The sequence below is a fragment of the Festucalex cinctus genome, chromosome 1 (genome assembly GCF_051991245.1).
Source record: "Festucalex cinctus isolate MCC-2025b chromosome 1, RoL_Fcin_1.0, whole genome shotgun sequence".
NCBI classification, from domain to species: domain Eukaryota; kingdom Metazoa; phylum Chordata; class Actinopteri; order Syngnathiformes; family Syngnathidae; genus Festucalex; species Festucalex cinctus.
The window spans coordinates 49,558,536-49,585,651 of record NC_135411.1 but is presented as its reverse complement, the minus strand read 5'-3'; the positions used below and the strand labels follow the sequence as shown (position 1 = coordinate 49,585,651).

Below are 27,116 nucleotides of genomic sequence, written 5' to 3'. Positions count from 1 at the left end.
GTAGCAGGTGCGGTGCGCGGCTTAGGTGCACAACCTTGAGTCCGGCGGTGCGTTGCAAGTGTACCCGGGACCGAGAAGGTCGGGCGGGTGAGCACCGATAGTGGAACAAAAAAACAAAAAAACGAAAGAGTCTTTAGTCAGCGTTGCAGTTTGCACTTGCTTTGGCGTGGCGTGGCGCGAGGATCCGATCTCGTTAACGGATCCTGCCAGGAAAGAAAAAGCCACGTGGTTTGCAAGTTTCTTAGACCAAGGGTTCGAGCAGCCTGGCTGGCCCACTTGCAAGTCGGGCCAGAGTTTTTGGAAGAGGCTTGTGAGAGCCGGAACAGGCAAGAGAGCAGGAGGGCAAAAAAAAGAAGAGAGCGGGCAGTGGTCTGCTCGTGTTTTTATAGTCTCTGGGTGGGGCGAGCAGGTGAAGGCACACCCTTCTGTTCGCTCGCGCAGACTCTCAGAGGAAAATTATTAAAAAGATTAATAATTTGGCATTAAATTTGGTCAGTCTGGCAAATCAGTTTTCCCACACAACCCGTTTAACACACATTGTAATTAATGCATCATAAACTAACTTGTGAGGTAACTTCTACTTGTCTAATCTGACTGAACTGAGAGACATTGATTATCTTTCATTCTTTATGGAGTACACATGAAATAGGATGTTCATACACACAAAGATATAACATGAATCATTCGTAGTTCAGTTGTCTGTCAAGAATTATCATGATATAAATGTGTAAAATGCGGTTACTTATGTGAATTGTCACTAAGGATAGTTCCAAGTTTCGCCACTTGGAGGTGTTGTTGCTCCATCTAGACGTTCCGGGAAGGGCGAGGCGCCAGAGTATCCTTTTGTGATTGATAAGAAGTCATGAACATTCCTTTGATCGGTCATTTGTGTATTCCAAACCATTGGAGCCATTTGTTCGGGCTCCGAGCAGACTGCTTGAAATACACTCCTTCGGCAGACGCATGAATTCCTTTGTCACCTGGTCAGCGGCTTCAAAAGAGTTTTGTTGGTGGCAAGGACCACCTGTAGAGCTGACCAGGCTGGATCCTGTCTGGGCATTGGCATATTCATGCACTGCAGAGAATTTGCTTCAGGAGAAGCAAACTTAAAAAAAAAAATTAGAGGGTGAAATGGACCTAGGCAATAGTTGTTACACCTGTGTACTACCCGAAGCCGGCTGGGATAGGCTCCAGCTCCCCTTGTGAGGAATAAGCAGTTAAGAAAATGGATGGACTGAACATTGCACATAAGTAAAGAAAAAAGAACGGAATGCACAGTCATCAGAGTAATACAACTCATCATTGCGGAAAGTGATATACAAGTCAAAAACTAGGCAGTGTGTAAAAAGAATAAAAGTGTAAATATCTCTGGCATCTTATTCCCTGAATTGTTTTTAAGTCGATTAAGTATTAAAATAATAACATTCTCTGGGCAGCGACATCATCCAGTCACATGATCGCAATGACGAGAGTCACCTTCATTCATTTGAATGCCATTTTGCTACCATATTGGGCAAAATAAATACAAATGGGTTTTTCTATCTCCAAATACTGTGCCAGTTCTAATTGGCGAAATCCTCGGCATGTCATGTTTGATGTCCTTCCTTGTTGGGGGTGGTGTGGTGAATGTAACTGGCCTAGAGAGTAAAAGTTGGCCGGCTGTTTAGCGTCCAGTTTAGGGACCGTCCACAAAGTACATTCCAAAGTGACATATGTAAATATGACTTGAGTCCCACATATGACACCCTGAATATGTAATTTGTGCACGGTCCCTAGCATCTACTTGCTATGGGATGGCTGAAATCATCCTTGTGCATTATCAAGCGTTTTCAGTTTCACCTTCACTTTCAGCTGAACACAAATGTTTGGCGAATTTCCTGTGGCTGTGGGTCTTTGCTGTTGGGCGTAATTCCCCCTTTGATGTCCGTCGTTGGACACAATAGTTCCTCGTGTTATTGTAGTCTTCAAAGCCATGTGACTTTATGCGTGTTGACAGCACGATACTGTACCTAATACAAAAATATCCGTAAAAAGTACTATAAAATCATAAATTTTCAACATAAATTTTGACAATTTATTTTAACTCATTCACTCCCAGCCATTTTCACAGAAGCAGTCTCGTTCGCTCCCAGCTGTTTTCCTGGATTTTGACTGATTTTGCAGGGCCCACAGAATATTGTGTTCGATTGTTATAAAGGCATGGAACCTATCAAAAGAAAGATTAAAGTGTCTTCTTTCATCAGGAAAAAAAAAAAAAAAAGTATTTCTATCTGTTTCCATTTTTCAGCAATTAGCATTAGAAGAGAGCTAAGTTTCATCATTTTCACAAATCTATTTAAAATTGTAAGTAATTGATCTCCTTTGCTCTGCTGCCACCTGCTGGCCGTTTGTGTAATAACTACCATTTCTGCAACCATTCTTCGCAGTTGAGAGGCTGCATCAAAGCCTTCTGTATGCTCTAGCATAAAAAAAATAAATAAATAAATAAAAAAACGTATAAATACGTCTTTGGGACACTTAGAACATTAAAAACGTATTTATACGTTATTGGGAGCAAATGAGTTAATTGACAAAACTAATCATTTCACAGAATAGCTGGTTGGTTTTCAATGAATGGTGTATTGCTTTAAATTAAATATTGAAAACAAATGTTCCTTTATCAATGTTATTACATTGTCGCTGCAGTTGATAGTTTTGTGATTGTGACAGTGTGACTCAAACTGATTATCTCTATCAGATGTTATCTCAGAGATATGCAAATGGGGGATCATGGAACAGCTTTTGCTTCTATAAGAATATTTTAAACATTCATAACGAATTCAAAGTCAAGGTCATAGCAGTAGCTTCCTTTTAGGAAAATTTGGCAGACGGTATATTATTTAAATGTCATTTGCCTTTCCATCCTTTTCTATCTTCCTTCCTAAGAGAATGTCCAGGGAAATACATTGTCTGCTGACTCTTTCTATTTGTCGCTCTTTCTCTAGAGGCCAAATATGTCACTTTCCCTTGAGGAAGCTCTTTCTCTTTTTTCCACTACCTGCCCTCACGCCCTCCCCATATATCACTCCCCACATCCTTCCCCCTCTCCCTCTGTCACTTCCTATTCCCATGTTTCTAATCCCCCCTCGCTCCCCGGCGATAATTCCTCACTTCTTTACCTCTTCCCCCTTCTCCCTCACTCTCTCTTTGGCAGGCACACTGCCATCCTCCTCACCCTGCCTCTATCCTAGCATTTTTTTTTTCCCTTGCACTGTTTATCTCACTCTTCCCCTCTTCTCGTCTCCCTCTCCTCTGCCATCCATCCTTGTGATGTTGCTCCCTAAATCATTCCCGAAAGACTGCAGCAGCACACAAGCTGATATGGAGGCAAGGGTGTGCAGAGGTATTAAAGCGCAGTAATGAAGCACACACAGACCATGCGTCACACATGCATGTCCGCCAAATCAAGCCTCTGATTTCTTCAGTTGGACTGTCAGGCAATTTTGGAAACTTCTTTGATAACTGCATGGAGACAGATAGAAAAGAAAAAGAAGGAATGAACTGAAAAGGGGAGAAGGAATTGTGCTGGCAAAAAAAAAAAAAGCAAAGCAATATGTGGAACAATGTTGAGACAAATGTAGTGATACAGAGTAGGGGGCAGAGGAGGAGAGTCAGCAAGAAAGACCTTGCGCTCATTTGCTAACAAAAGTCTGTGCGCGTGTGTGAGAGAGAGCGAGAGAGGGAGATGGTGGTGAGTGGGAGAGGGAGGAGTGAGCAGAAGAGGGAGGAGTGTTTGAGATATTGTCATCCAGTCCTGTCAGAGAACAGAAGAGAACGGCAGCGGCAGCAGCGGCGAGTTACGGGATACAGACGCATCGATGAGATGAGAAAAAGGCGGAAATAAAGGAATACACACGGACCAAAGGATGGACTGACATCATAAAGAAAAAGCATTTGGTTGTTTCCGGACTTTCCTGTCTCTTTCCACTTCTGTTTGGAGCATCCCACAGTGAAAACACATACATATGATATATATATAAAATTCCTCTACATATATATCAAATTATGCCTGTTTTCAAAGAAGCTGCAGGTGGACAAGGAAAAAATTAACAACAATCTCTTGTTTGATTCGGACAAATAATATGCGACAATTTCCCCCAAACTGTTGCATATTAATGGCTTGAGAGTCTTTTGGGTCAATTTGTGCTCAGGTGCGCATAACGCGAATGGAAAATTTGACCAACTTGCACCTGAACCCGCCCCAATAAGAACAAAAGAGCATCTGCTGCAGTCCGAGAGGGCTTCCTTTGAAAACAGGACATGTTTTGATGTGCCGATGGTGGCACGCTTCTGCTGTTTGAGCTGTCGCATCTCCACTTCGCAACAAGCTGGGGAAATTCATTTTGGCCAAACTTGTGCCAGTGCACATCTCAATGTACAGAGATAGTAGGTCTCTCTTGACATTTTGCTGATATTTGGTTAAGTCTTAAACCTTGGAAACAGATTAGGTTTATTTTGCGGGAGCAGCACAAGAGTGGGGTATTTCAAATTAAGGGTAGCAAGGACTTTCTTCCTTTTAATAGAGCAAAAAATAATCATTCAATTAATCTAGCATTGTTTTTATAAATAGAATCTCTTGTGCACTGAAACCCAACGTCACAACATCATCCCAATTCTCTTCCCCCCCCGCCCTTCCCTCCACAAATCGGACAAAGCTAAATAGACAATCCCCAGCTGGTGTCCAGGCTCTGTTACAGATCGTGGGGTCCAAAATTGGAGGGCTTCAGGGGCGGGCGGAGGGGAGAGGGGGTCAAGCTACAGCGGACTGGGTGCAAAAAGCCACTGGACTCCCCGTGTGGTGACTGGAAGTTGCTGACAAAGACGGAGCAGCAGGGGAATTGAAGCGCTTTGTGTGTGTATGCGTGAGAGGAAAAAGACACCACACGTGCAAAAGGAAGGGCGCTTCTGGAGAGTCGTCATCCGAGGATTACAGCTGGATGAGTGCCCAGAGTTTTCCTTTAAAGAACAGCTGCGTTTACCTGTTGGCTCCTTGACTCAGAATAGAAAGAAAATTGGAAAGAGCCAAAAGATGCCAACCACTAAAATAAAAGTGCACCCTTTGTGCATTGACATTGTCAGCGGGAAGATGAAAGATACAAGTTAAGCGAGTTGGAGTGGAGGAGGCAGACAACTCCCGTGGGAAGCAACACACTCGGCTGAGTTTTCCTTGGGACGTCAGAAGTGATTTGGCGCCGCTCATCAGATGTGTTACCCACTCAGGAATACGAGCATGTCTCAGGATTGAGAAACACTCCAAGATGGGAGATTGGGACTCTTAGAAGAGTCTTAGAAGAATCCTCCCTTTCTTCTTTAGACAGCAGACGCTTTCACAGATTGCTTTTTGACTGAGCAAAGTGGGAAACTGATTGCAGGAAATGCGACAAGCACGTTTATTCGTGGCCAGCAAGTGCTTCTAAACTGGATCCACTACAAGCCAGGGGATTTGGATTTGTTTCCAACTTCTGGATGCTAAATGGCTTTGTGAAAGGTGACATTTCCACTATTTTGGACCACTCACCTACAAACACACGATTGCATTAGAATATTTTTGTGGACAGGTGTAAAAATGGGCGCATCTCAAATTTGGTGCAGGCGCAAGTCTAGTTTAATGCACTTGGGGGTATATTCACTAAGAATGCCGGTAATTGCGCAAAATATTGCACCACAACTGCACCCGCCGTCTGCGCCAAGTTACCCACCTATTCACTCAGGATATTGCTCGAATCATATACCGGCGTAAACACGCCCACAAAACTGACAGCTTGGAGAAAATTTGCACCTGATTTACCACACATGGCAATGAATTTGCGCCAAGAACATTGTTGTTATAGTAACAGTTGCGAGAAAGATGACATTATCAGAAAGCGAGGTTGGACCGAGAGTAAGCGTTTATAGCGCCATTAAGCTGTACAGAGCAGAGAGGACAACAAGACCGGACACACGCCGCACGTTTTGACCGGATATTACGTCACACGTACGTTTGTAGTCACAAAGCAATGGCCAGCGATAAAGTAAGGTATGTTTGGGAGGACAACGAAACAGAAATCTTTTTGGAATTAAAGAAGCGAATATTAAAGCAATTTTAGATGGAAAACAGCAAAGAAACGCCACGATTTACCAAGAATTACAAAAGCAAACTTATTTGACGTCATCGCACGGCGCAGTCGCTTCCTGTTTTTCCTCTTCTTCTTTAAATTACTGGTGGATCACATCTCAATGGTGTATACCGCCACCTACACCAGCGGAGTCCACTCTCAAACGAGCATATGTCCGTTTTGCAGATTTTCAGTAAATTCACTTAAAAAAATCTGAAGCAATTGGATGAATACCTGACGACTGGTACATCTGTCAAGTTGGTAACAGAAAGTAGACTGCACTTGGACTAAAAATGGGCTCATCTTAATTTTCGTGCCAGAGAAAGTGGAGTCTAGCGCAGGGTTCACCAGTTCCGGTCCTCGATGTCCTCAGTCCTGCAGCTTTTAGCGGTTTCTGCCGAACAACACACCTGATACTAAAGATCAGGATCGTCATCAGGCATGCTTATGAGCTGATTATATAAATGAGGTATGCTAGTGGGCGGAAACGTCGAAAACATGCAGGACTCCGGACCTGGACGCGGTGAACCCTGCGATATATAGTATATCTATTATAGGCCCATCTTAAATGAATGCTTTTGATTCAACATGGCGACTGTGTGATAAGGATATTTCACAATGTATTTGTTTTTTTCCAAACCTAGGTTCTTTCATGTTGGGTCTATCAATTACACATCAACACTGAGGCATCAAGACCAAGCACCTAAGATGTCTGCCGACATGCATCCAATGCTGGTCAGCTTCTCAGTGGCCATTCTTCTTGGTTTGACCTCTCTGGGTGGACTAAACCATCGGCCCTTGGGCCAAGTGTCAGCCCAGGCGCCTCCAAGTAACCTCACAACTGAGCCCTCGGTGTTACCGGAGGCTGCCCTGGCAACACCGACTGCGGACACTGAGGATAAAACACCAGGTGGCGCTAATCGTTGCTGGGGCTACTACGACGTCATGGGCCAGTGGGACCCACCGTTCAATTGCAACGCGGGGATCTACAGCTTTTGTTGCGGCTCCTGCTTCTACCGATTCTGCTGCCAATTCAGAATCCACAGTTTGGATCAGACTTCCTGTTCGAATTATGACACACCAGTCTGGGCAAACACCGGGCGACCGGCGGCACCAGTCACAGAGGCCCGCCCGGAACCGGACCGTGATCAAACCCACATGATCGTTTATATTATCTGTGGCGTGGTGGCTATTATGGTGCTCATCGGAATTTTCACCAAGTTGGGTCTGGAGAAGAGTCGAGGTGGACAAGCGGATATGACCAATTCCAGGTAGGACCTGAGTAAAGATTGATTATTCTCACTACATCATAATCAAATGTTCACTTTGTGATGTTGAAATGTTAAGCAATTGACGTTCAGAAAAGCTTTTAGCTTCAGACAACATGTTGGCGAAGAACAACCAAGCCAAGGTGCTTTGGGTCCACAAGTCACAGATGGGATGTGCTCTACTCTGAGCCATACTGCCATTTTTGCCAAGTAGGGTGGCAGTGCAGGTTTCAATGTGGAAATATTCCACACATTGACATGAATGTGTGGAATATAAATGCAAATTTATAGTGTATTATTGGCTTGATACATTATCGTCCAAGAACTAGAGCATCCAGCTCCTAAATTGTTGCTGTGACCTAAATTAGCACAACACTATACATAAATGCTGAGCTCTAGTTGATTTTAGCAATAACAACTTCATTTGTTAAATATCGTAGCTAAGTTTCAGTCAGAACATTTATTAACATCAGATTTGACTTTCTTCTGAAGATGAAATACAAAATTTAAAAGTCTACCATGAAAGCTCCTTCCTCCATCTTTCGCTGTCTATGTAGGTCATTTTCTTCATTTGCATGATTATCCTTTTAGTTCTTTTACTTTGGTGGGAATTTGACAAAACACGCATGCGGACTTTGTGTTGTGTTTTGCTTGCATACTGGTGGTATAGCTATAGTCACATTGATGCTGGATTGATTGCTGTGACACAACTGCGACTCTGCCAGTGTTTGGCCTCCAGTGAACGATCCAAAGAGAGCGGGTGGTTTTTGGATGGCTGGAATATTGACTGGATGTGACTGGAGACGAGCCAACGGTTAATTCTAGTGCACAGAACAGTGGGGACAAGGGAGAGACACAGAGTGTGTGTCAGTGTGTTGGGTGTGAGCAGCCAGCCTATTGGGTGTTGAGAATTGCACCATGGGGGCTCCTTTAAAATGCTGTCATAACCAGATCTCTCAGCCTACTCGCAGATGAGTACGACGATGGTGTGGGGTCTAATGGAGAGAAAGTACTACTGGACATCAGCACTCATTAATCCGCCTTTGTGACACCCATAGCATGATGAAAGCTGGCAGCTCTTGGCACATGCTATCCTCGGATATGTGAACTTCTTAAATGAAGCAATTACTTGGATGATTATTCTAAATTTCAGTCAAAATGAACTCGACCTCGTTAGTTATTACAATAATTCCCATTTTTGGCAGATAACTATTAATTAATATATAAGTGAATCATCCTTAAAATATTGAACTCACTGTAATTCACAGGTCAGGCCAGTAGTTGGCCATATATATATATATATATATATATATATATATATATATATATATATATATATATATATATATATATATATATATATATATATATATATATATATATATACGCACAGATTTTTTTTTTCTTCACTCACTCATTCACACACTAAGCTTCAGTGGGTGAGTGAGTGAAAAAAATAAATAAAATTCGTGCGTGCGGGTTGGCGTGTCGCAAACAGGGGCGGTCCGACGTGTCAGCTGCATGACGTCACTCCCGCTCTGCGATTGGCTGGAGGGTTGTAAACACTGTCTTTCCACTGAAACGTCCCGCTGTTTACAAAACAAACACAAAATAGCAAAATACAGGCTGGGGAGGTGGGGGTTTAGGACGAAATTACCACAAAAGAGAAAGTTAAAGTGTGTACATCCTGTATTTAAAAAGTGCATTTTCCTGAGTGAATCCGGCAGACAGCCCCTTTAAAAGGCCAGAGTGTCCATCAAATAGAACATAGCTTTCATTCATAACAAGATAACATAAGATTTAATGTTAGTGTAAACCACTGAACAACTCATTGACTCCCAGCTATTTTCACAGAAGCAACCTCCTTCACTCCTGGCTGTTTTACTGGATTTTGACTGATTTTGACAGAATATTGTGTTCTATTGCTATAAAAACATGGAACCTACCAAAAGAAAGATTAGAGTCTCTTCTTTTATAAGGAAAAAAAAAATATTGCTTATCTGGATGGATGGCATACAGAAGGCTTTGATGCAGCCTCTGAACTGAATGGTTGAAGCAATGGTAGTTATTACAAAAACGTCCAGCAGTTAGCAGAAGAGTATAAGAGATCAACCTGGGCCATGTTGCAACAAGTTTTTTTGCCCACAGTTTTAAACAGATTTGTGAATAAGAATGAAACTTAGCTATATTCCATCCATCCATTTTCTTGACCGCTTATTCCTCACAAGGGTCGCGGGGGCTGCTGGCGCCTATCTCAGCTGGCTCTGGGCAGTAGGCAGGGGACACCCTGGACTGGTTGCCAACCAATCGCAGGGCACACAGAGACGAACAACCATCCACACTCACACGCACGCACACCTAGGGACAATTCGGAGCGCCCAATTAACCTGCCATGCATGTCTTTGGAATGTGGGAGGAGACCGGAGTACCCGGAGAAGACCCACGCAGGCACAGGGAGAACATGCAAACTCCACCCAGGAAGGCCGGAGCCTGGACTCGAACTGGAGACCTCAGAACTGGGAAGTGGACGTGCTAACCACTCGACTACTGTGCCGCCTGCCTTCTGTATGTTCTTGCATAAAAAAAACAAAAGTATAAATATGATAAATATGTCTTTGGGACACTGGTAATATTTAAAATAGAACGTATTTATATGTTTTTGGGAGCAAATGAGTTAACAATAAAACCACACGTAAATATATGGAAATCAAGCAGTAATTTTGTTATGTTCAGGAGGTTGGATCCCAAAAACGCAGACACAAATAATAGTTTTGACAATTATTTGTATAACAAACTTTCAACTGCAGGTTGAGGCAACCATCAAGGCACGCCCGCACTAACAGTGGCATGACAAAGTGAACAAAGGCTCTTGCATCAGCCAGGGCCAAACGCTAAACATGGAGTGCCCATCATACTAAGCAGTTTGCGCAAAACGACTAGATGGGTCAGAGGAAACTAGACCAGAAACAGCGAGAAGGGATCGTGCATGAAAAGATGTGGAGATAGAGAGCTAAATATCATTCACTGGGCTGTGGAGGCAAGCAAATGAATCGTCCGACAAACAGAATGTGCCTTCCGCTGTTCCCTTTATAGGCTGTGGTTGTCTCTCATAGGCTGCTGATTACATCAGGCAGTTGCAACACTAAGGACACAGTCTGAAAGCACAAACATGACAAATTTAAGGATTAAATGCAAATATAGTGCAATAAAAAAAGTAAATATGTCTCACCAGTGCATTGACAGTGATTCTTTTGCATCCCATATTATAGAGTCAGGGGTCACCAACCTTTTTGAACCCGAGAGCTAGTCAGCTACCAGTTTGAAACACACTTCTAAAATAAGATATTTGCTGAAGTTATTACTGCTATTATTATATCTTTTTTATTAATGATACTCATTTATGTAACAATATGTGAACGATTTGTCGCAATAATTAGGAACAATGGACTATGCAACACTATTTCTATAAATCTCTGCCAATGTTCATATTTTCAAATGAAATCTACAAAACTTCTAGGAAATCACAATGAGCTATTTTTAGAGCAGGTCAGTTGGCTACTCGTGGATCTTGGGAGCTACCTGGTGCACGCAGGCAGGCACCACGTTGGTGAGCCCTGCTATAGATACTAGCATTTATGAGGTTCACTGTACGCAGATCTGGTCATTTCCATCTTAATGTTTTTAACTATATGTAATTGTTGTAATGATGCAAAAAGGGTTTATTGCGCTTATTATCATTCTTGTTTTACTTTTGAATCCTTTGAAGTCACACATCTAAAGATCTTAATGGCATATTTCCAACTTCTGGACTGTGTGGTTGTTTCAGTTGTCAAATTGGTAGCAAGAAACCATCTTGAAACACGACAAACACAAAACTCCCACTCACATTGCTGTTGTCATGTTAACAGGATTGTTTTGATCCATTTTCCACTTTTTAATTGCTTGTACAGTACATAAATAGTTCAGTCCCTGGCATGTCTGCCCAACCATCAAGTGTGAATTATATAGACATATATATATATATATATATATATATATATATATATATATATATATATATATATATATATATATATATATATATATATATATATACATATATAGCACTGGTAAATGTTTTCAGAGCGGCTTATTTCTTTTCTTGATCTTGTGTCTGTGCGCAAGGCCTTCTGAATTTTGCTGGATGGGTGACAGTTAGTGAGGGTAATTTAAAGAATACCACCTACCATCTGAGTTTCTCTGCCCATAACTGGCAGCTAGGTTAGGAGAAGATCCTTCACTTTCACGCATCTGGCAGGCTCGACTGAAACACTACTCAAAGCCAACCGCTAGTACGAGTTACTCTTAGAGTCTTCAATTTACCCAACATACATACACGTGTTTTTGGATAGAGGGAGGAAGCTGGAGTATCTAGAAAGAACCCACACAAGCACAGGAAAGGTCCAAGTCCAGGTTCTCCCTCAAGACCTTGTACAACATGCTGGGCTTGACATCAGATGTTGCCTAGTAAAGACGGAAATATGTTTCCATTCAGAAAAGATGAGCTCATCTCTGCATGCCAATCGCATTTCAAATTCACTCTCATCTTTTGATTGTTAGGCACTTCCTCCCAGCTGCGATCAAGAAAGGGTCTGTTAGTCAGTGTGCACATGTGCGTGTGTGTGTTTGTTCTACGCACGTGCACTAGACAAAATAAATCTAGCCACAAAGCTGTTAAGGTGGTAATGCGCCGGAACCTTGGATCAGGCAATCACAACAGTCAGTGGTGCAGTGACGTACAGCTCAAAACACACTGAGGTTCAGCACCACACACGCACACACCCTCTCATTACAGCTGTGCATTACTCCATGCGTGTCCCCTCCGATGCACTACCCCTCATCTCCCAAGAGGCAGTTTTTGTTTTGCTCGTCGTCTGTCTGTTGGCGTGCCTGATACTGCTGCAAAGAAGCATTAAAAATAAATCACAGCCGTTGATACATGATTCAGTTGAGCGAATTAATACACCAAATATTTTTCAAACTAGTTAACAAGTAACTTAAAATACTTAAATACTTGCAAGTACAGCACTTTAACTAGAAAACAATGATTTGACTGGAGTTTTTTTTTTTGTTCCAGCTCACCTTCAACCCAAATGGATAAGTCTTAAACAACGTGACTTGTTGAAGGGTTTATAGTTTAAACATCAAAAGCCTCTCACACAATGTGTGAGAGCATGTCTTAAAACTAAGGTCCTTATTTTCGGGAATGGTGAAACATCCTGCGCTGGGGCGGGTTAGACCCGGTGCCGGTCATTTTGCAGATGATGCCCACTGTTCACATATTTATGAAGGAAAACCAGCTGTCAACCCTGCAATGGCACTTAGAAATTTACAACAACTTCTTGCCACCAAATTTTCTGCCCATCAGCGACATCGCCAATGACCAACCATATGCTGTACCAGCACACTCAACTTGGCAGAGACTGCCAATGCAGCAAACATGCACAGCGAGCCATGCGCTATGCCCATAGGGTTAAAGTGAGCAGGTAGAATTTTTACAAAACAAAACAAATTATGCAAACAGGGCAGCACGGTGAATGAGCGGTTAGCACGTCCGCCTCCCAGTTCTGAGGACTTGGGTTTGAGTCCAGGCTCCGGCCTTCCTGGGTGGAGTTTGCATGTTCTCCCCGTGCCTGCGTGGGTCTTCTCCGGGTACTCCGGTCTCCTCCCACATTCCAAAGACATGCATGGCACGTTAATTGGGCGCCCCGAATTGTCCCGAGGTGTGCTTGTGAGTGTGGATGGTTGTTCGTCTCTGTGTGCCCTGCGATTGGCTGGCAACCAGTCCAGGGTGGTTCCCGCCTACTGCCCAAAAGCCAGCTGAGAAAGGCTCCAGCACCCCCCGCGGCCCTCATGAGGAATAAGTGGTCAAGAAAATGGATGGATGGATGGATTATGCAGACAAACTCAAAGAATTACGACTATATTTTTTCATATCAACATCTTCAGAATGAGCAGTTTAACCCTATAAATCCAAAGGTATCATACAAGACATTTTGTGCCCTCTATTTCATGAGTATAATATTTCCCCCCCCCCCATTTAAAACCCTGACGTATATGATATGACACATGACATTGCACGGACAAAGCATTAGAGGGCAGTATCACCCAGCTGATGGTTTTCCCTGCGACCTTGCAAGATCGCCACCAATTGAGAAAGGAGAGACACCTATACTTATGAATAGTGGGAAATGTTCTTTCTGATTTTTGGAAATACTAATATATTTGATATGTCTGTTTATAATTATATTTCTGACAGTTATAAATGTACAAATGTAAAGCATTGTGACCGGATGCATCAAATATGACACAAATCAAAAGTCATATGTGGAAGTTGATTTAAAAAAAAAAAAAAAAAGTAATAAATACTATATTTATAAAGAATCTAAATGTTCTCATATATTTCATGGTTCAGGCTTTATAGTGTAGTTAATGTGATTGTGTAAAGATGTTTGTTGCTGGTCTGGCATTTTGAAATGACTTCTTTGGTTGGGTTTGTCCCAACAGAACTAATTATCATATATTAAGCAAATACCAGATTAATGTTACGTCGGCCTGCTATGGAGCAAGATCACTATTATTAAACAGCCTTGCTTTTGCTTTTGTTCTTTTTTGCTGGTTTGGGGAACAACTTTGGGTTTGAAGCTAGGCTATTGGTATTTACATCGTCACCCACAAACACACCCAATGGTCTAATGTCCCTCTCTTTGCTTTTAATAGCATTACACCAACTCATCATAAGTTATTCCCCAGAAGAGCTTTGCGTTCAAGGGCACAACCAATTGAATGAGTCACAGGGGATGCAAAGAGCCATTTCCATGGGCCATTCTATCGCTTTACTGTATTGTATTTCATCCTCACTGCTTTCTATTTCCTTTATTGTTCAGCCGCAGTGGCACTTTTCATCATCGCCCGTGACAGGTGTTTACAGCAAAGCGATGAGCGCTCGCACAGCTCCGCTTTTCTCAAACAGTTACAGCCACAGCTCGAGTGTCAAGCTAGCGCACGTGCTGAGCAGCACTGCTTGAAAAGGCATTTCTCAAAGTGGAATTAGATCTGATTCTGATCAACTTTAAATGTACAACAATGATTTGGGATTGCATATATGCAAGAACGCAAGGAAACGGTGAGAAAATAAATGAAAATGAAGACAATTAGCAGATCAAAAACCAGTTGATGTTATTTCAGAAAAGCAACTCTTGTTAAATTAATTTCCCAGTACGCACAAGTCTCAGTTTGAAAACATTCTTTGATGGTGCAACAGCTGAGAAAATAGTTTCCCACATTTACAATATAATACAGATTGGATAATAATTTCTTCATTCTCCTGCAGGGATTTGGGACTGGATGATAATGATTATTTCCATCCTGTGATGTTTTTTTACCCCTCTTACTTCCGCACTGTCTTCAAAACACATCCACACCAGGGACAAACTATTGTCAGGAAGCGCTGACTAAATCCGTCAGAGAAATTCAGAGACTGCTTTCGATGAATTATTTGTAATTATTTCTGGATTAAAATTTAATTCTGTTTTCTCCAAATTGCTGAAAGTGTCTTTCTTGAAATAAGTATAATCAGCATGTAATCAGCCATTGCATTTTCTTCAAAACAAGTTGGACTGAGTGATGCAAAACTGAAAAACATGTTGTGTAGTCTCCCTTATCAACTGGAACACCTCTCCAATGGGGGAATCGAGTAGCAGAAAAGAAGAGGAACTGAACTTTAAGTTAAGCACAGAAATGAAGAGAGAAAAGGCATCATATTCATCTTTTCAATGAATACTGACTTAAATTAAAAGTTTGAATTTTAACATGTAAGGGGCAGTCCATTATTGTGCTCAGACTTTTTCACAATTCAATAACTTGCCCAATTGTCATTTCCAAAAACAAACCAATACCTTTGAAAAAAAAAAAAAAAAACATCCCAGAAAATGAAGTTCAGTGATAGAAGACTTCAAAAGTAATTCTTTAGCTTACTTGCCAGTGCTTCTGCACGTTAGTACAAGTAAATATGATTCTGATTTATCATTGTTCAGGACATCTTAATAGTTTTGTCAGCCGTTTAAAGTAAATTAAAATCTGATGAAAACCACATTTTCTGTTTGAACAAGTATCTAGAAGAACTAATCATTGCCATAAAATAACCAAGATATAAACCCGTCAGATTTTATTGCAGCCATCAAACTGAAAATCACTCTCCTGCAAATGATGAAAATTGTGTTAACCCACTGTAGATCTCAGTGGATGACGATTGTCACTGGTGACCACTGCTTAAAAATGGCATGGTCAGGGTAGCCCCTTCAGACCCACATTTTTTTCTGCTGGGCAAAATGTACTTATTTTTGCTGATTTTGACTCTTTTGCCACATATGAACAACACGGAAATGTTTTTTGTTTTTTTTTGGAAGTTATCTCATTTTTTTAGTTGTTATAGTGGACGCCAGAATAATATGGCTCTAATGTGTTGTAAACTTATTAGTGTTGTTCCGATACTGGTATCAGCAGAGGCGCCGATACTGCATGAAAACAGTGGTATCCATATCGGTGACTACTCACAAGTAACATCCCGATATCATTAATTCCTTTTTTTTTTTTTTTTTTTTAGAGCTCAGAATTGTTCATTCGGTAGTCTTACCGATTCAACGTCTTATCATCATTGCTCTTTTTTTTTTTTTTTTTTTTTTTTTGTGTGTGTGCGTGCGTTTGCGTGCGTTTGCGTGCGTGCGTGCGTGCGTGTGCGTGCAAATACGTATAAATTTATACTCATTAATTCACCTAAAGCCTTATAAATATCCCATTACCCTTCGCCTTAACCAGGTACTTCAGAATCTTGCCAGAGTCGTGAGGTTTAAATGGTCAGGAGACCAGAGAAAAGGTCAGAAAAAAATAAAGAGAAAAGAAAGATAAATCAAAGTGAAATCCAGCACCGACCAAACACTTCCTGCCTTCCCCATGATTACAAAATCAAAGTCTTACGCCAACCCCGGAAGCCTCTAAATTCCAGCAAATTTAGCGAGATCTCAAGAGACCAGAGGAAAAACTAAAGAGAGGAAGGAGGGAAGGATCGATAAGGCAGAGTGAGATCCATAGAAGCCAGTACATCCCATCCATCAAAGTGAAATCCAGCACCAACAAAACCCCTCCTGCGTGGTTACAAAACCAGAGTCTTATGCCAACCCCAGAAACCTCAAACTTCCAATAAATTGAGATCTCAAGTGACCAGAGGAAAAACTAAAGAGAGGAAGGATATCATTAATTCCAACTCTAATATAGAATTTTGGATGCAGCATCTTGTGTCTTGCTCGTGCACAACATTCACTGATCTGTGACATGCTCACTGCATGCCGATCTAAGATTTCCTATTGGCCCTTGAATGCTCTGAACCAATCGCAGGACAGCTTTACCTTAAGGTATCGGTATCGGCCGATACTGCAAAGCTGGGTATCGGAATTGGTATCGGGGGCCAAAAATATGCAACATTTTTAACATGAACATCATGAAAACCAACTTGCAGTTGTGATTGGTTATGTAAGATCCAATCATGAACAACAAATGTTGACATCCAAATTGTGGGTTTTATTGGTTCGGACACGTGAATATGGCACGTCCACCGCAACCATCTCTGGGTCTGAATAGGGGTAATTTGCTACAAAAATATATTGTAAACTTCAAGTTTATTAATAATCTCCGGCCACGTGTGCATGACAGATGGTCAAATATTCATATAGCAATGTAAAAGGCTATAGTAAAGTATTTATATGATCAATGTGGTCATATTACTCATGTGGAACGTGAACAATAAATGATAAAATATACAGTAAGTGTGTTGCTTTTATGGACTGCCGCTATGTTATATAGCGTTATGGCATTCAGCTCCCCTGCTTCAAGTTAAATAAAAATGCAAAGTAGCACGTGTAAAACTGAAATTAAATCTGAATTTATATGTACTCTTTCCACCTCACTATTAGTTAATATGTTCATATATATTGCTTGGGAAATCCACCAGTTATTCACATATTATCATTATATTATCTTTCTGTTTTTCAACATTCACAAACACCCTAATATATTTAATTAAGACTGTGTGAGTTTTGTGAGTTATCACGGTCTTTGTCAGGTGTTTTGTTGGAGTGAGTCTTGGGTCGACTTGTATATGTACTATACGTGTTCGGGTCAACTTTTGGAGCATCCAACATGGGTTCCATTTGTACTCCAATGATCCTGATAATGGTCTTGTTCCAGAGGAGACTGACACGAGCTACAAGTCACACTGACAGAAAATCAGCGGCTTACGTGGAGCTGCTTTCTGGAGCATGCACAGCGGCAAACATTATGACTTTCTATGTGCCATATATGGAGCTTCTAGTCTATGCATGTGACCTGTTAAGTGGGGAGTGGAGTGCATCAATATACTATAAAATTGTTAAGGAAGATGTAACTGCAAGTCTAGTTTGCAGACTTTGCCTGCATAATATTAGCTTACTAATTAAAGGAAACATATGCAGAAATAAATTGTTCTTGTGAAGGATCACTGATGTTTTTCATTGATTTTTGGATTTTTTTTTTTTAATTTTTTTTTTAAATGAAAAGTTGTTTGCTATTTCAATTCTGTTTGTATGGAACCTTGATAAAGGTGACTTCCAAATTCCATCCAAAAACCTTTAATATATATATATATATATATATATATATATATATATATATATATATATATATATATATATATATATATATATATATATACACACATACACACTCACATCTCCATATGTACGCCGTAGATGGCAGGTCGTAACATCGCTCGTGATTGGTCCGTTTGATGGCGTACTCAACTTTTTTTTGGATAGTTTCCTTGAAGGCAACTGTGTTTGTAAGCGCAGGTGGCACTTCCCTCCCAGGAGACGTTTGTGTGTGATTGTGTGTGTGTGACGAGGGGGGGAAAAAAACAAAACTGTTTGCGGCACAGAGCTGTTGTGTTTTAGCGAGCTACGGCAGACAGCAACAAATTGGCATTAAATAATTGGCAGGGTGATAAGCCAACTCTCCCCCGGCTCTGTTTCTTGTTCCTGAAACGAAAAACGACTTCCTGAATTGGTCATAAAATGCAGAGGAATCTCCACTCTTTGGCATCCTAGCCAATAGCAGCCGTAGCGACACCCTGTCTTGGAGTGGAACTGCAGCAGAAGCTGATGTGTATTGTGACGTGTATTGCGCACAAGTATGAAGGCAAACGCATGAGCGGGACTCTGCCGTAGCCTGACGCAGAAGGATAACGAGGCCTTTACACGCTTATCCACTGGAATAACATCCAGACCGATTTCAAAGGTGGTTGTCATGTCTGGGATCACGCCAGGGTTAAGTTTGAGTTCATGACCTGTTAAGTTGGGTTCATGACCGTGAGGTCAAGTGTCTGTTATGTACTGATGTAACAAGTGTCTGTTTTGAACTGATGTAACTAGCATCGAGTTTCAACTGGTGTTAGGCTATGTGATGTTATGTGATGTCAAGGGCTATGTGATGTCAAGAATCTTTAATCCCTTTACCTGGTTAACAGTCAATCAGATAATTCCATGTCAGTCCTGTTACCCACATGTCTAGCCACAACCAATCAGATCGATTCCTTGTCTATATAAGCCTCCTGAGAAGTGTGTGTCTTTGTCGGATTATTACTTCTGTTGCCACTGTCCTCTGTGCAACTCTCTTTGTTTCTCGTCTAGTCAAGTTTGTTCCACGCCTCTCGTCGTGAACAAATGGTTAAAATCTTATTTGTGTCTGCGCTTTGGGATCCAACCTCCAGCTCATTACAGTGGTTGCCCTCATTTTGTGTTTTTCATGATTTGCATCATACTTTGTGATACTTCAAAACAATCTTTTAAATTTAGTCCACAAATATTTGCCTACGTTTTTCCTCTTTAAACGATCACATATCAGAAATAATTTCATGATGAGATATTTACAGCAGCTATCAACCTGCCAGTGTGACAGGACCTTTTTAAATGCACCATTCCATGTCTCCACTTCTTTTTCTCCTAACTGAGCCTCAGAAAGCTGGATGATGACACATGTATCCTCACAGCAACAGCCTCCTGTAATGAGAAAGATGAGCAGTTTCTTTTTGTTAAATGTCAAGTTGCTTACTCATCATTATTTTAAGTGTCTTTTGAGTTGCAATCCACATTCCTTTCATATTAGCTCTTCTCCCGATTGGCTCCGGTCCAATCCTAATTAGATAGTGTTTTCATACATCTTGATACCTTTACTTTTCTTGGCTAGACCTGAAAATAAAAATAAAAAATAAAATCGGCTCGCTTCTTCCTTCTCACTTCTACTAACTAAAGTAAATGAAGCAATTCATCTTTCTATTTTGCCTCTCTCCCGCCTTCATGTTCCTGTTATCTGCATACTTGTAGCTTTGCTTTCCGCTGTAATTCAAAAATAACTACGCCAGCTCAAATTGTTGCGCCGTAGCAGAGTGGGAAGAAAAGAGAATATTCACATCTTTGACTTTGCTCTCTACTTTCATCCTCCTTTCCTGTGCTGGGTAGCCATCCATTGTTCTCATTCCACCATTGTTGTCTTTTTGATCATTTCTGCACTTTCTCTGCCACTTTGTCCCATTTTCTTCTCCCTACTTAGTTTTTGGGGATGAAAGTGGCAGCTACAGCATGTTTGCTGCCAACTCCAAATATGCTGGCAAGAGCAGCTGAGGTAATACGCATTATTTGTCAATGTTGGTGTCACTCGAGACCAGTGAGGACTACAATATTGCACAAGCACTTTTGCAGCATAGACACCATAATTCTTCCAAATGACACAGGCTTTGCTTTCCAGTGGTCATGTCCAAAATACCTTTTGGAAGTTCACCCTTTATACTAGGGCTGCTTGATTATGGAAAAATAATATTCACGATTATATTGGTAATAATCGAAATCACGATTATTCAAAATGATTATTTATGTTCTTGTTTAAAGCAAGAAAATGTTTAAACATTTGAAAATATTAAGACAAATAAAAAAATTATATGTAAGCTCATTTTGGAGCAAACAGAATTTATAATAATACTATATTATTTATGTTAGCTAATATTTGAAGTTGGGGTGCAGCGTGTGTAATATGGCTTGTGGGTTGCAGTCTAGTTTTGACAGGAGTGGTAGGTGATAGAACTCGTGTGGGCGTGCCTTAAAACAACTCAAAATTATTATTATTAGGGTTGCAGCTATCAAATACTGGTTTTCATTTTTGGATAGCTAATCAACAAGCTTGTCAGCAAGCTATTTTCCTTTGAAACAGTGAGATTTTAGACAAATCTCTTCCTATTTTGCGGGTTTTTTTTATTTTATTTTATTTTTTTTACAGTAATGTACCTATTTCATAAAATGTATGAAAGTTAGAACATTGAGAATGTTTAAACAAGAGAGAAATGTGAGAAAATGTAAATGCCTCAATGAGAAAAGTATAAACTGTGTGGTGAGGTGTTTTAGAGCCTTAAAACATGTATAATAAATTTAAAACATAAAGCTAACAACTTTGACAATTTTTGGGGTATTTTTTTAACCTAACCCCAGCGGAAAACGAGGGAACACTGTACATGAGATTCGAGGTGTATTTTAATCAACAATAACGATTTGCATGGTTTATTGATCATGTTTGTCTAACTCATTGGTAAAAATATCAATAAAAACTCAAACTTATTTTTTACTATTTATTTAGTACCATGTTTTTAAACCACTAAAGCAGCACATCATCCCTTTAGCTGTGGGTGAGTCACGAAAAATATCTCTGTCTACTTTCACACCAGTCTACACTTCTGTAGGACTGGTGATGCTTTACAGGTTGTGCCGAACATTGTTTCATTTTGACATATGGAATAGTCTTAAAAAATGACATTCAATAAGGTTTCATTATTTTATAGAACATAAGAAAATTTAAATGTGGATGTACATAAGCTACATTGGCCAGCACGTGTGTACACTAAACCAGCGAGCGTGTTTTGACTGTCTAGTTTAGCAGCTGTCACATTTATCAAATCTACTCTGTAGTTACCCACTTCTAGAACTTGATCGAGAGCTCTTCCTCTCCCCCTGCCCACCGCACTGGAGTTGTTGTTGTGCGCCGGCCGATCATGTTGCCGTAGTTGTTGTGTTCTTCACTTCTGCCATGCATGGCTGGCACGCGCAGTGAGCAGTGTTTTTTTTTTTTTTTTTTTTTTTTTGCTTGTTTCAGACCTTAACGAGCCACTTACAAGTTAACTATTTGATTGACGGTAATGTGTGAAGACGATGTTCCCTCCGAAAGCGAATGGTCGGCACACTATAGTGGGGGGTGGGGGCGTTGTCGTTGAACGCTGTCTATAAAGACTCACTTCCCATTGTTCACATGGAAGAGCCGTTCAAATGACTCGATTCGTTCATCACTAATAAACTCAACGTGGTGAAAACGGACAAACCGGCGTCCGGTTTAGGGTTGCACATGACGGCTGACACTGCTGTTAGCTCGCTGTTAGCTAGCAGTCACCGCTAAACTCTGGCAACAGGTGCCGTACAATACAACGTCAGCATAATTATGTCTTAGCCTCTTACCTGGAGCTTGAACGTGACTTCAGGACTAAGTTGTGTTACTGACATCTGGCCCAGTTTGGTGCATTTATATTGCCATTCACAAACTCCGAATAGAGGAGCACAGCTTCAGCCCCGATGACACGCTTCCGGTAACATCTTCAAAATAAAAGTGCTACAGTACATTGCTCGACATATACTATTTGGTAAGGTAAGGTTTATTTTGAAATTTGGTTTCTCACAACCCCTGTACTGTCATGCATACTGCCGTTAGCTTGACTACGACTATCTCAGCGGCTATCCGAGGCAGAAATGTCGTTTCAGCCCTAGTATTAATAATCGTTTTGGTACGATTATGACTATTTTGTAATCGTGGAGGGTAATAATCGAAATCGTAATTGAATTTCGCTTAATTGCACAGCCCTACTTTATACTAAGATGTGGACTAACACTCTTTCTTTGCATTCTAAGTAAGTCAATATCTCAACGTCAAGTCTCACACTGACAGAAGGGAAAAAGTGAAGCAAAGCTAGAGATTCTTATCCTCGGCCTTGAAATAGAATGGGAACAATAGCATTCATGGTGACAAGAGAAAAGGATAAAAGTGAGCTTCCTCATTTAAAAAAATCAGCCATAATGGTCAAAATTCAACTTGTCACAAATTTCTTTTGCAATCCATCATCTTGCTTCCCATTTTCACTTCCTCATTCTTCACTCAAGACATCTGCTTCCACTGGTCTATACCCAGACATGGCATATGTGAATTACAGTGTTTTTAATTCATTAATTCAATAATTATTGGACAAACGATTCATCATCAATAGCAGCAAGAGCCACTTGTATCAATTATTCAATTTTTAAGTAGATTTCCTCTGAAAACAAGCTTCAGAAGGCACCTGTTCCCACCCTAAGCAATAAATCTCGACTTGTCTATCCGATTTGGCTGTTAAAAGATAGATGGTAGGAAATAAGCCACAGCCGGCTTACGAAACTGCAGAAGACAAATAAGCTCATCGAAAGGCACAATGAAAGACAAGGGAATAAGGACAGCATATGGTGACTCGGAAAATGCATCACACCGCAGAAAGTGGGGCATTGTGTCTTGTTGACGTCCTCATTAAAGGTGTACTTTTTTTCCTACATACTGTACACTTGGGTGGTTTATGGCAGTAACTGAACCTTTTGATGAAAACAGTGTAATCACGATAAAGCTCAGCAGTGGAATAGCAAGGACGAGTCAGGTAGCCTACATTCTTCTAAAAAGCGATTGTCTTTGCAATTGCCTTTATTTTTCAGAATAACATTTCAATTGATCATTATTGATGAGTTGGTCCCCATAAATTGAGGATTATTTGTGCCTCCCAATCAGTAAAACTGTACCACTTCCTTAGTCTGGAGTAAGGTGGTGTAAGAAAGCAAATGAGAGTGGTCCTGGCCTCAAACTAATCAAAGATTACTACTGGCAATGATTGACAGCGACTCCACCCTCACTATGCCGTCAAATGTAAATGATTGTCAGTCTGACTAATACTTAGATCATTTTATGTGAACCAGAAATGTGACGTCAACCAAATATGAAGGACATCTACTGCCAGACATTATAATTATGTTCTAATGAGAAGTGATGTGCAAAATGAGCTTAACTGTACATGCTTTCCATCGCTTACTGTTTGTACGCATTGGTTACTTCATGTTCTTGCCCCATGCGTTGATTCGCTAGCTAACAGCCAATCGGAGTGATCAAATGACATGATGGGCCGATGCCGAGTCAACATACTGAATCCATTGAAAACGCCCCAACTCCTCAACAGCTGCAACGTTTAATGGTGATTTTATACATTAATCAGACAGCACATACCGATGCCCGGACACTTCCCAACTTTGCCTTGGTGTATCGAGGCCCTACTTACAAACAAACAAACAAACAAACAAACAAACAAACAAACAAACAAACAAACAATTTTTCATCATAAATACAAATTCCAAACTGTTCTCACTGCCCCAACAGAAAACAAATTGTATAATTCGGAATCCTCATCCTGTTGATTTTGAGGCACTTCCAGGTCACTTCCTGTTCAACCTTGGGTACTCTGTGTTGATTTTGGGATGGTCACTTCCTGTTCAATTTGCAAGGTACACCTAATGTTTTGGCCAATATAGCCACCCCATTGATGAGCACAGATGGGAGGTAACAAAGTACAAATACTTTGTTACTTTACTTGAGTATTTTTTTTATTATTATTATTTTTATTTTTTATAGTATTTTGTACTTCCCTGAGTATTTATTTTTTAGGCTACTTTTTATCCATTAGATTTTAACATGAGTATCTGTACTTTTCACTTGATGTATTTTCAAAACAAGGTCGTTACTTTTGCTTTTAAATGCATGGAAACGATTAAAATACTTGACCCGGAAGAAAAAGCAGCGTCAACGGCTCCTGGCTCCGCCAATCATATGATGCGTTACACATGACCCCCTACATCCCAGCTTGTGATTGGCTCCACAACATGTGATCACATGATGTGCAATGGGCTAGATTAGAACAACCCGGAATTATGAGGGAGGATGGTTATGATAGGACAATTTGAACTTGATAGCAAGTCAGAGAATCCATCAGCCGATGTATCCTTATTTTTGCTCCATTTTCGCTAATATCTTTCAAAGTGACGTAGGAGTAACATACGGTAAAAATACTTTTACTCCTCAAGTACATTTCAGACCCTGTACTTAATTATTAATTATTTGAGCGAATACTTTTACTTTTACCAGTTTTTTACACGAATAATTGTACTTTTACTCAAGTAGAAAATGTCAGTACTTTACACATCTCTGTTGATGAGGCACACTACAATAAATACAAATTGTAAACTGTAAAAAAACATTTATATATTTTTTTGAAACCTTATCTTTTATTCCACGCATCAGGATGACACCACATTTTATTTCTCACTTTTGTTTGTTGCTGTTCAACCTTGGTGAAGGTCTGCACTCTCTTGAGTGCCATTTCTCAGTTGCCCGCTCACCTGTTTGTTCATCCCTTTGCATTCACATTCTAGCCACATTCAACCGCTCTTGCCTCTCTTTGCACAAATGAGCGTGATAAATCTTAAGAAGGATGCAGGCCTCTCTATATGCTGAACACACATTGTGGCTCAAAGGCAGTGGATGTTCTAACAGATGTTAACTGCTTTCATTTAGGAGGGGGAGGGGGGTTTCTGAGCAGCACCTAATGAACCCACATACAACAGAATAGCACTGAATTGTTTGTTTGTTATCACTATCAGGCTGGATGATGTGGCTGGATCAGGATCAGGCTTCTAAGTAACAAAATGGCCCATGTCGTACCTTAGCACAAAGTTATGCAAAGTCACAGTTTATGTTGCACGCTAAGATGGGGGTGATGAATGATGGGTTCACGCGACCGCATTATTTTTATTGTAAGATAGGTGCAAACTCTTGGAAAAACTGACCATGAAAACAAATTTTGTTATTCAGACCCTTATCCAAACCCTAAACCAGGGGTGTCTAAACTACGGCCCGGGGGCCATTTGCGGCCCATCATCAATTTTTTAGCGGCCCTCAGCATATACAAAAAATTACTTTTGACACAGCCTGTTTTTCTAGATATGCAAAGACACGATTTAAATCTAAGACAGAAGTATTTCTTTTTGTAATTTAATTAATTAAGTCGGTGATTTCAGTTCCAGAAGCAAAACTGTTTTCCTCCATGTTCCGCTGTAAGGTGTCAAGGTCTAATTTGTGAACACATCACATTAATGATTAACTAAGATCCTCAAGTGATTTAAAATTTGTCATTTTATTCTGAATGTGGAGATTGGTTCAGAGATGTTGCGGATCTATTCCAGGGATGTGGGCCACCCCAAATCAAGAAAAAATCCAAACTGTCATGTTTAAAAATAACTAGGTAAACTATAGTACATTATTAATCGACTTGTTCGTTTTAGCGTGTTTAACAGAGTCAAACAATTTCAAAATGGCCCTAGCATCCTTCGATTATACTGTATGCGGCACTCAAAGGAAAAAGTTTGGACACCCCTGCCCTAAACTAAATGAAATGGGTATTTTATCTTTTTTTTTTTTTTTTTTTTTTTTTGGAGTTTTTTGGTAGTTTTGTTGTATTGCAAATGCATTGCAATGTAATGTAATATGATGATTATGATTTTTTTCCCTTATCGTTGTTATTTATTATGTCGGATTTGGCTCATTTACACTGTCCTGTTTTTACGTAATTCTACACAAATAATCCTGTAATCTTTTATTGTTGATTTATTATGTAAAGAAACTGGAGGAAATACAGTTGAACTAACAGTGTGTGGCAAAGTACAGTACAACCCCCGAGACGAACACAACTGATGGATGCTGGTTGATTTCTGACTTGAGAATGGAAATAATGGCGGAGCCGCGGAGGTCAGCTCTCCATGCTCACAGGTTTGAGGTTTTAGACATTTATGTGCCAAATATTCTAACTGAATTATGTTATTTATGTTCCTATATTGATCCATTATAATGTACAACATTATAATGTTACAGTGTTCTTGAAATACACTTAGAAAAAACAAAACAAAAAAAACATAGGCCTATTACACTATGTGTATTTTACGGAGCCCCTAAGGTGACATGGTAGAAAAAAAGAATACTTTGCGTTCCCTCGTAATCTTTGCGAGGGAACACAAAGTTTTTTTGTTTTGTTTTTCTACTGTGTCACCTTAGGGGTTCCGTAGTATTTTAATGTTGGTCATTATGGATAAATAGAGAGTTAAAAAAAAAAAATTGTTTGTTTTTTTGAGGTGCTACTAGATGTAAAAAAAAAACAAAAAAACTGAGAACCACTGATTGAAATTTGAATTGTAATAAAGAGCACCTAATGTTGGTACTTGTAAATAAAGCTAGAAGCTCATTAAGTTTGATGATTGTAATTATTGTCCAGGGGCACTCAACGAATTAACAATATAATTAAATACTGTACCTGATTGAGTCATCCAGCATGTGTTTGCGCGTGCGTGCAGGCGTTAAAGCTTCACTCATAGAGTGTTGTGTGTCACGGCATTATTTACACATTCCCATAAGCATTCTGTGTATCATGAGCTGTTGTTTACTG

The 27,116-nt window shown here is 40.3% G+C and overlaps 1 protein-coding gene across 2 annotated transcripts in view; it reads left to right on the top strand.

The window, feature by feature from the left end:
- Positions 1-3,671: 3,671 nt before the first annotated feature.
- The window catches only part of LOC144032262 (protein shisa-8-like), a 94,853-nt gene continuing 71,408 nt past the window's right edge, over positions 3,672-27,116 (top strand). The window contains exons 1-2 of one of the 2 annotated variants that reach the window (XM_077540011.1): positions 3,672-5,527; positions 6,779-7,405. In XM_077540011.1, the coding sequence (XP_077396137.1) occupies positions 6,843-7,405 (563 nt within the window). In that variant the 5' untranslated portion in view covers positions 3,672-5,527; positions 6,779-6,842. The remainder of the gene's footprint in view (positions 5,528-6,778; positions 7,406-27,116) is intronic. The other variant, XM_077540003.1, reaches the window with a different exon arrangement.